The sequence below is a fragment of the Arachis ipaensis genome, chromosome B04 (assembly GCF_000816755.2).
Source record: "Arachis ipaensis cultivar K30076 chromosome B04, Araip1.1, whole genome shotgun sequence".
NCBI classification, from domain to species: Eukaryota; Viridiplantae; Streptophyta; class Magnoliopsida; order Fabales; family Fabaceae; genus Arachis; species Arachis ipaensis.
The window spans coordinates 88,919,641-88,930,336 of record NC_029788.2 but is presented as its reverse complement, the minus strand read 5'-3'; the positions used below and the strand labels follow the sequence as shown (position 1 = coordinate 88,930,336).

The window sequence follows — 10,696 nt, the reverse complement described above, 5'->3', positions numbered from 1 at the left end:
CTTATTCAATATTATTTAATATTTAAAATTATTGAATTTAAATATTTAAAATCGTATATTAAATTTTTAATAATTATATTTAATATTTAATTAAATCAGTTAAATTTTGGTAGAGTTGCACATGGATTGAATACTATCTGCATATCTGCAGTAATTATTTGCATCTGATATGAATTTTGGGGATATTATCTGATCCGCAAAACTATCGGATCGGATCAAATCTGATCCCACTATGATAGGATTGGATTGTAAATTTAGCAGTGATATCCGCGGATCTGATCTGCAAATCCGTATATTCGTACGTCTCATATAATAGTATAGTTTAAGAAAGTAAATCCTAATATGATATGAATTTTAGTGTGTTATTTTATGAATTTTATGATATCTTGTTTTTAATTTTTTATGTTGTACTTCAACTTAGAATAATTAAACTTAAATCTTGTGTTATTATTTTTTTTTTATTATTCAAAAGAACTTTTATTGATAATATATTAGGAGTAAATAGGCTTAAACAGGTGAAAAATGAATTTTATAGATATTTTTTTTTTGTAAAAATAGCCAAATAGAATCTTAAAATAGTTTTTTTTAATTATGCGAATATATCCGATATCCGATCTGCAAGTATGCGGATCGGATTGGATCTGGCCTAAAAAAATGTGGATATCGTATCTCATTCGATCCGATGAATGCAGTGTGGATCGGATAGAATTTTAGACTATATTCAATCCGATACTGTTCATGTGCAGTGCTAAATTTTGGTTGAATCTTGATCGAACTATTAAATCAATAAATCAGTCATTTTACTGATTTATTGACCGGTTGGACTCTCACAACTTTGGTTTTCACAAACGAAATGAAACATAGCCTTGCCGTTACAGAACAGTAAGGGGCAATTGAAAGTTGGAATTTGAAATAGGGTAGTAGTGACTGCAGTGTGGCTGGCAGCACAAAAACGATGAGGAGTTTTCCAGCGCCTCCGCCTTCAACCAAACCAAACACCACCAACTCCTCGAAACCCAGCAACAACCCAAAGCCCTCTTTTGTTCCCGCAAAGGATGACACAAAGCCTGTGCTTCAAGATCCGGTAGTCTCTCTCTCTCTCTTTTTTNNNNGTAGCATTCAAAAACTTGACTCTTAAATGGGTTATCTTTTTCTATTTAAATTTCATTATTTATGGTTTCTTCTCTTTCAGATACTGAGATCAGATCCTATTGAGACAGAGGAAGCTGTGCTGCCAATACCTCCCTTCTCAATCCCCAAATCAACTTCTCCAGCGTAAATGGCCTAAGCGTTTTCAAAAAGTATAGAAAAAACAAAAATTGTGTTTCTATACAATGCATCTAACTTAATTTCAGCTATTGTTGTCAATATTGTGGTTGTTGCTTCTTAAATGTGCTTGTCAATTGGGCCCAATTGCGTTTGCGTTGAATCTTGAAGAAATGAGAGGATTTATTAGATGGATTTACATTCAGTTTGCTTATTAAGCCTCTTACCATTTATTTCTGGGTTAGTTAGCACTTAGCACTAGCTTGTTTGTTATACACGGTTATGGTAAGCTCATTGGATCAATGTTGAGGTGTCGTCAACTCGTCATACCAAATTTCAATGGCAACAATGTGATTCATTCTATTTCGAAATTTCTTGGGTGAAAAAATGAAGTTGAATAGACCAACCTGGGTTAGTTGAGTGGTCAGTTCATTCGTCCGCTTAAGCAACTGTCGGAGTTCGAATCCCACGACGGATTAGTCCTTAACCTGTCGGGTTGAAAGATACCGTGGGAAACAAAAAAAAAAATTAAAGTTGAATGAAGAGTACAATTATGTCTTTATCTTTTTATATTTTCTCTATTGTAAGATACAATTTTCATTTTTCACTCAATGTCACTTTTAGCTGTAGCCTTATGAAGCACGATCCTTTCTCCTCCATCAGTTCAGGTGTGGAAACTTCATATTTAAAGTAAATATCAACTACTCCATCATTCATCTCTGCATAAAATCACATCTCCTTTAGTTCATCATCACTGGTCAGAGCTCTCAGTCCCACCTCCAAGCTCATGCTGGGAACCAAACTACCAACACTCAACTACCTTGTCATACCCCAACTCCTTGAAATAATTTCTCACAAAAAAAAACATCAAGGGTATCTTCATCTAAATCTTCTAAGCAACTTCGGCTGTCAGGTGAGTAAACTAATTTTTCATCATCATTCTTCTTAAATGTCCCACCATGGTGGAACATGATATCCAGCAATTTTTCCATTTACAATGAAAAACAGGTATAACAATTTATTTAATGTATGCTATTGATAATATAATCAACAAACCACAATAGAAAATAATCTAATATTGATTAAAAATAGATATTTCATCACATTACCATTATAGAAACACCCTCATTCCCTGTGTAAAAACAGAGCATTCACAAAATCCAAACCCACACCACCCAGGGCAAGAAACCCTACCTAATAATATAGCATTCAATGATTTTTGATCAACTAACACAAAATTTCCAAGTAAAACTCACAACAATTGATACCTTAACACTATAAAAAATATATAAAAAATATTTTATTCACTGCATGCCTACCTCTATGTCAGGGGACTTCACGAGGAAGCTTTGCTCTTTTCTTCTCCGATTTTGAACGACCGATGAGCAGCTTTCGACCCTCTCCAATTTGCATCACCACAAAAAACTTCAGTAGGACAAGCGAACCCCAGGGTATGGGGTTTTCAGTTTGAACGAGATGAAGAAGATGAAGTGGTGAAGTGAACTCTTTGAATATGGGGGTTGTCTTTTGGTAACTCCCTTCTTCAAGCGGCGTCGTTTTCATTTTTTAACGCCAAATCCTAATATGACGCCGTTCTCCATACTCCAGCATGGCAAAAAAAAATTGCCACATCACTGCCGCTGGGAACGAGTTTCGACGGAAAAGGGAGAAGGGACTAACTAGGTGCATTTTTTTCGAAGTCCAGGATATAAATAGTGCAATTGGGAAGTTAGAGATCAAATCGGTGCATTTTGTGAATCTTAGGAACTACTTTGGTGTTTAACTCTTTCTTGATTTGTGGCATCTATGTATTAGACATATTTTAAATACAATGCACATGTATTACAATTTAAACATTCTTAAACATCATCATATATTAGCATATTCATGGTATCTTAACATGTATTTTTAAAATAAATTTAGATTGAAATGAATTTAAAAATAATATAAATATTTGATATAATTAAAAAATATTAAAAATAATTAAAAATTAATTTATATTTTAATATCAATAAAATACCATAATATTATTACAATTTATCTAAAAAATACTTTGTATTTATATATATAACATATCCTCGTGTTTTATAAAAATTTCAAATTCATGTCTATGCATGTTTCGTGTCGTATCCCGTATCAGTGTCTATGTATCAGTGTCCATGAATGAATCATAGGCCGTAGCATTACCCTTCTATTTCTACATCTTTTTTGGGCAGCAAAGGTTAGTGTTGGTTGATCCGATTCAACACTTGGTCAAGCAACAAATGGTCCGTTACTGGAATCAATAATATAGCATCTTAATAATAATCGAAATTTACAGAATCAATCGAAATTATTACAACGAGGGAAGGAAACTTGCTGTTTTCCAAGATTTCCTGACAAAAAAAACTCCCTCCGTCCCCGAAGAGAGAAATTCTTGTGTAGTCTTAGAGCGCCAAGTTAGATGTGCTCCACGACCATTTATTAAATGACATTTCAACTTCAAGCATCAAGGGTGCCTGCTGCAATCAAGTATAATTTATAAATGACATTCTTTTAGTACACCTTGGTGTTCCTTGAGCTGAGAAGTCTTTTCTCCAACGCAAAAAAAGGCTGCAAACCTGTGAGGTGTGATTCGCATGCTTCAGAAAACTGGCTCTCTTCGGGGTAAAAAAAAAAAACTTTCAAGTACGTATTTTGCACATTGCTTCTTGGCTTCCTTCAACTTCTGTTCTATCACTGGCACTGGCAGAGTTAACTCATCTGTGGTGGTTAGATTGTGGATGTGTGCAACTGTAGCGGCACCAGCCAAAAAGGCAAAACCCATGGTCCAAACCTTGTTGCCATAGCCCGGTAGCTTCAGCTACTCTTGATGCTTTCAAAATTTTAACTGCATTGTTAACTATGACACTGAAAGAAGAAGAAAATAGATAAATTCAACATACAGCATAAAAAAGTAATATTTGGGCCAACACATTCATAAAATGTGACCATAACTTTTGCTATCAGAAATAACCATAACAGACTTTACGTCACTGCTTCACAGCATTGGATAAAGGGTAACTATTGTAGATTAAAAATCGCAACATTTCCTCAAAACAAATTAAATTCAGAAAGTGAGCTAGGAGTACAGCGGTTGATGTCTGCTAAAGTAAATCAGCAACATTGTGGTGTTTAGAAAAGCATCTGATCACTAGTCATGCCACTGATACTCTGCTCAAATCTCAATTAAATGTGCCCCTTCATTTCCTAATAAAATGAAATACACAATTTCATAATTCAGTTTTACATTAAATAGGCTCTTGGACACATTTTTAATTATGATTCTGTAAAACAAACCCTAAAGAACAACTATTTCAATAAAAAGCCATTGAATACAAACAAATCTAGTAAATTCATTTACCCAAAAAATGTATAAGCCTTCTAAATTATTCTTTTAAATACCATGAACTCAGTTGTTTCTTCCATTTCACTTATCAAATAACAGTCATATTTACTACTAGTCATTCAGATAAATCAAGTCAACAAATAAGATACATAGCACAATGTTCAACTATATAAAGATTTAAAAGGTGAATGCCAATATAAGCTAAAAGTGGTGCAGAGAATACTTCAAAAAACAGAAAAACAAAAAGAAGCAAATGCATATCAACCTTACTTTTTATTTTAGTTAGTTTAAGAAAATATAAATAAGGGTAACAATAAAAAATTGAGAAAGAGAAACCTAACTTACATCCTGATCTTCAAATCGCTTTTGATAGTGCCACAAATACAGCTAGCTGTCAAAATAACTATGGTCTGTGCATTCAAGAACCTGCCACTCTATTCATGAAAAACATGACTTCTAGTGTTGGTGATATTCTGATTTGAAGAATGGAAAGAATTTGATATTTGTTTTGAACTTGGCTAGCTTATAAACAAATAGTTGGAAATCTCTTCATTGTAGATGAGGATCAATCAAAAACAATAAAAATATCCACTATCTTATGTACCATCAAGTCCATCGATCAACATTGCATATGTAGAAGGATGAAATTGACAACCCATTTTCTGTGTGAGACTCAGAAACATTGAGTATTCGTCATTATAACCCCTCTTAAGTAAACCATCAATCAGAACTTTCCAAGCCATTTCATCATGATTATACTGACTACAAAGCAAAGTATGAAATAGTGATTTAGCCTTGTCTTTTCTCCCTTCATCACATAGCCCGCAAATAAGAACCTTGTAGGATTCTAAATGTGCCAAATAGCCATTCTCAACCATGGCATCTAAAATGCTCAATGCTTTGTCATACACTTCCAACCTGCAGCAACAGCTAAGAAGTTCATTGTAAACAATCTCACTAGGAGATATTCCAGCTTCTTGCATGTCATTCAATAATCTAAATGCCACATTCAAGCGATCCACCTTGCAGAGTCCTATAATAAGCTTGCTGTAGGTATTGACATTAGGTTTGCAACCATGTTCAACCATCTTTTCAAACAGTAGAGATGTGATATCGAGATCAATTACATTCCAAACACTTGCTATACCTTTTGGAACAACACCAGGAACAAATGAACCTTCAACAGCACAACCATCTTTTATAGTTTGCATTTTCTTTGCCAATTGCTTTAAGAGAAATGCATATGTATAATGAGATGGCTCACAGCCAGCATCAAACATTCGCTTGAGAACACCAAAGGAGCAATCAATCAATTGCATGCACCCATATCCATCAATTAAAAATGTGTAAGTCAATGAATCAGGAAGGATTCCGTCCTCCTTCATCTTGGCTACAACATTCTCTGCCTCTTCCAACCTTCCTTGACTGCAGTATGCATGCACGAATGTCGTATAAGTAAATACATCAGGCTTACATCCTGAGGATATCATTTTGTTAAGAATCATATCAGCATGATCAAAGTCACCCTCTTTCAACATTTCAGAGATGATATTTGTATATATTTCAACTGTGGGATCTAAATTCAATTTTATCATTTCATCCATAAGCTGTAAAGCCTCATGCACCTTTTTCTCTGTGCACAAGCTGTCAATCAAGATATTGAAAGTGATTGTGTTTGGTAGACATTCCTCAGCAAGCATTATTTTGAAGAGAGAATGAGCATCATCAACCTTCCCAACTTTGCAATACCCATGAATCAAAACAGTATACATAACTTCATTTGCCTTAAGATCTTTCTCCTTGAAGGACTTAAAGAATTTATGAGCTTCTTCTACTCTCCCTTGTTTGCAGAGAGTATCTATAAAAATGCTGTAAGTCCACTGATCAGGAACAAGGCCATTTTCCTTTATCAAGTTAAGCAACCTATAAGCACTATCCAAATGACCCGCTTTACATTGACCATAGATTAATGAGTTGTATGTAACAATGGTTGGTGATAAGTTGCGCTCAATCATTTTATTAAGCAACCACATTGCCCGGTGCACTTCTTTTACTTTACAAAACCCACAGATCAATTCATTGTATGTACGAGCATTCGGATTACAATTATTTGACTCCATAAGGTTCAAAATTTGCAACGCATCTGCAGTTCTTCCCAATTTACAGTACCCATCAATTAATGCATTGAATGTGACCACACTAGGAACTAAACCTCTCTTCAACATCTGATTAAGTATTTTCCAGGCATCATCAGCATTACTTTCCTTACAGTAGCAATCAATTAACACAGTGTAAGTATGAGCATTAGGTTCACAACCTCTTCCACTCATTTCTTCGAACAGTTTCAGTGCATCCATTTTCCTACCTAAATCACACAACGCACATATCAAAACGGTATACGTTCGAACAGTTGGAGAACAATTATCCTCTCCCATCTGCGCAAACAACTTCAACGCCTCACCAATCCTCCCTATTTCACAAAGCCCCTGTATGAGAGTCGTGTACGAAACCTCGTTCCTTCGACAACCCTTACGCGGCATAATCTCAAACACCTTGTAAGCGCCATCCACATCTTTGTTCCTACAGTGGCCCAAGATCAAAGAAGTGTAAGTGAACGTATCCAGAGAGAGACCAGCCTCCACAATCTTATTCACATACACATTTGCCTCAGACAAATCTCCTAACTTGCAATAACCATTCACCATTGTATTGAAAGTATAAATATTTGGCAAAACCATATCATCCAACATCTTTAGGTACAACATCCTCATCTCATCAATCAACCCGAATTTCGACAACGACATTAGAATCAAATTATAACATTTAACATTGAGCTTGAATGTAAACCTCCCACCACCATCACCCAAATCCAATTTTTTCAAGAAGTCAAGCACAAACCTCACATCTTCTTCAGATTTTGCGGACTTAATCATTGAGATGCGAACACTCTCAGCGAAATGCAGTGAGCCATTACGCACTAAAATGGTGAGCAACAAGGCATAGGAAGTTGCATTGTGCCTGAAACCGGGTTGTTTGTTTGAAACCCAATTGAAGAAACCCAATGCGGTTTTGGGGGGGAGGTTGTGAGAGAAGAGCCAAGAGACATGTGAAGGTGTGAGAGAAGGGACAAGTGTGTTGAGTGAAGGGTGGTTTTGCCAATTTGGATGAGAAAGGATTGTGAGGAGCTGGGAGGGGAAATCAGGTGGATGAGGGTGCACAGTGGAACCGAGTTGGGGAAGAGAAATGATTGAAGAGAAAGGCCTTTTGAGGTGAGAAGACAAAATGGCATCTGTGAATAAGGTCAAGATGTGTCTCATTTTGGGGCATGGAAAGGTGTTAAATGATCCAATTCATTCACTAATAGATTCATTCATAATCCTAATAAACCAAACTTACAGTTTTAGTCCACGATTGTCAACAGCCATCTAGAAACAGATCCAGTTCCACCACTCCAATAACCTTCTGGTGTCTATGAGAGAGTAAAAAAAAAAGGGCAATAAAAACAATAAAAATAGTTAACACCAAAATTTTAGGCATGAAAATGAATGAAAAAATTATATATCAGGAAAATATAAACATTAAAAACATGCAGAAACATAGCAGGAAACTTGCATAAAAATAACATGAACGTTGACAGAAAAGAAGCAGAAACATAGCCAAAAAAAAAATACGGAAAAATCTAAGCCACATTGTAACAAGCAGAAAAATATACATGTGCTTCCTGCATGACCATGATAGAACTGATAAATTGGTAGTTCCAAGAAATGCCTCATGCAAGCTATCAGTCATATATGCCTTAATAGTAAATTTAGATTACAGCACCGATTGTGTTGAAACTGAAGTATTAGGACAGTTAGTCAGGTACAGCTATGTACAAGCTAAAGACAGAATCACCCCATATAAACCTTTGAGTCAACTTCATCTGATTTTCAGTTTGAAAGAGGCATTAATATCAAAATCTTTTTGAAGAGAAGATAAAATCGAAGCTGCAACACAAAACTACCATTTTTTTTGGGTAAACAACAAAAACTACCAATTTAATTGAATATCCAAAAAGATAGCTCCCAATGCTGCAATTAATGTATAATAGCAGTAATGTCAAGATATGCAGAAAAGTAAACATGTCTATCAAAAAAATCATACATGCATTATACAGAGCATTGAAGTATCCAATCACCCTCTCTGAAATAAGAAGGAGCTAGTTACAATTTTACACTAAGTTTTCCTTACATAAAGCTATAAATACCTAAAGTTAACATCATATAGTACCCAAAGGATGGGTAATTATAATTATTTTTGTCTCGATTGAACCATATTTTTGCTTTTCAAATTTTATTAGCAGAAGCTGGTGCTTCATCATAGTTGCAGCCACTAAATTTACGATATTTTTAAAGAAAATATGATTCTGATAGCTAACACCAAAATTGGGCTAATCTGCCTCATATTGCGCTGCTTTCAAAAATTTGCAAGATATTGAAAATAGAGAAATTAATTAAGAAGGAAACATGCTTAAACACTTGAAATTATACAACTTATTTGATGCACAATTCTTTCTTTCAAATCAAGATAAGACAAATAATGCAATTCCAGAATGAGATCGAAACACATAAATAAAAGGAAATTAATTAGAAAGAAGTAGGTGGCATGCATGTACGTACCTGGAGAAGAGGGTGCCAATTGAAGTATTTCCAAATTCAAATGCCCTAATCGAAGAAGAAAACAAAAAGCTTTAGAATTACGCCTAACAGAACACAAATTGAATCATAAATAAGGGAACTCCATATTACACATAAAGCCTAGCACAAATGCAATGCCACACACCATAGAAAAACAAAAACGCTTTGCCTTATCACAAACCTAGAATACAGCTAAGAAGAGGAAAACGATCTGAAACACAAATAGGCGTAAAAATTGCAGATAATAATTGGTGGCCATAACATGGATTTTGTAACTGTTCGATGTCAATGCAACAATACACCAGCGAGAATACAGAGCAAAGCCCCCCAATTCGATTCACCAAAGTATGAATTAGAAGTCACTACCTCAAAGCAGAGGAGTCATGAAATGATGTTTCACAAACTACCATCAAGCCATAATAAGAGTGCAAACTTGACAACCATGGGTCCCAAATAAACAGTCACAGAGACAANCTTCATCTTTTATCAAGAAGATAAATAATATTTTACCAAATTAAAATAAAATAAATTTTGAACAACTATAAATAGGAGACATATAAGTCTTTTTAGGCAACATTTGATTTGTAGAATAAAATAAAACGCTAAAATAAAAAAATAAGACACGGACGCTAAAAATTACTCTATATATTGTGTTTGCTAAAGATGGATAAGATAATAAAATAAAAGTTTAATTATTCTGTTGGTTTTATACTTTGGTCGAATTTTTAATTAGGTCTCTATAGTTTTTTTTCCTTTCAATTGAGTTCATGTACCAATTTTTTTGTTTTAATTTGGTCTTTACAGTGACAAAAAACGTTTAGAGTAACAGAATATTCTGTTCCAAAATTGGATATATCCAGTTACAAACGTTTTTTGTAATCCTTAATGTATTTACTTATTTTATATTGTCAAAATTGTCCCTACCTTAATAAAGGAATAAACCTTGATCTTCAGTAATGAAAAAATAACAATTGCTCTTCCTCCTTTTTCACTAAGGCAAAAGAAACCCTTCCTCTTTACCCCATCTCCATTTCTGAATGTTCGATAACGCATTTGCATTCCACCATTGTGTGATCGAGGTTTGTTATTGTCTATCGTGGCCTCCTTTATCGAAGGAGCTACTGTTGTCGTTGTTGCAAAGGTACGAGTTACACTTTTTTCCATTCTTCATTCTTTCAAAAGTTGCCGAACGTTATGGCGTTAAAGTCATTAGCATTGTTGGTGATGTTTGATTAGGGGATGACTAATCAGCATTTTTCGTTTTTTGTTGTGTAGTAATGGGAGAATCAGAGTTCACAATAGAGCTCCATTGTAACAACCCTGATTTTCGAGTATATGAGATCTTTTCTGAAAGTACGGATTTCTCTGGAAGATCAGTAAAGGGAAC

At 34.7% G+C, this 10,696-nt stretch overlaps 1 protein-coding gene and 1 long non-coding RNA gene across 3 annotated transcripts; one reads left to right on the top strand and one right to left on the bottom strand.

The window, feature by feature from the left end:
* Positions 814 to 3,077, top strand: LOC107637861. Its single transcript, XR_001619579.2, has 3 exons — positions 814 to 1,084; positions 1,193 to 2,179; positions 2,597 to 3,077. It is a non-coding gene; the product is annotated as an uncharacterized LOC107637861 (long non-coding RNA).
* LOC107639466 (pentatricopeptide repeat-containing protein At5g65560) lies at positions 3,523 to 9,789 on the bottom strand. 2 transcript variants are annotated; one of them, XM_016342971.2, is made up of 4 exons: positions 9,676 to 9,789; positions 9,292 to 9,336; positions 4,979 to 8,102; positions 3,523 to 4,494 (listed from the first exon to the last, which is right to left on the bottom strand). In XM_016342971.2, the coding sequence occupies exon 3, from the start codon at positions 7,948 to 7,950 to the stop codon at positions 5,230 to 5,232; it is 2,721 nt and encodes a 906-aa protein (XP_016198457.1). In that variant the 5' UTR covers positions 7,951 to 8,102; positions 9,292 to 9,336; positions 9,676 to 9,789; the 3' UTR covers positions 3,523 to 4,494; positions 4,979 to 5,229. The 2 variants fall into 2 exon arrangements, with proteins under 2 accessions (XP_016198457.1, XP_016198456.1); XM_016342970.2 differs by having other exon boundaries at positions 3,523 to 4,155.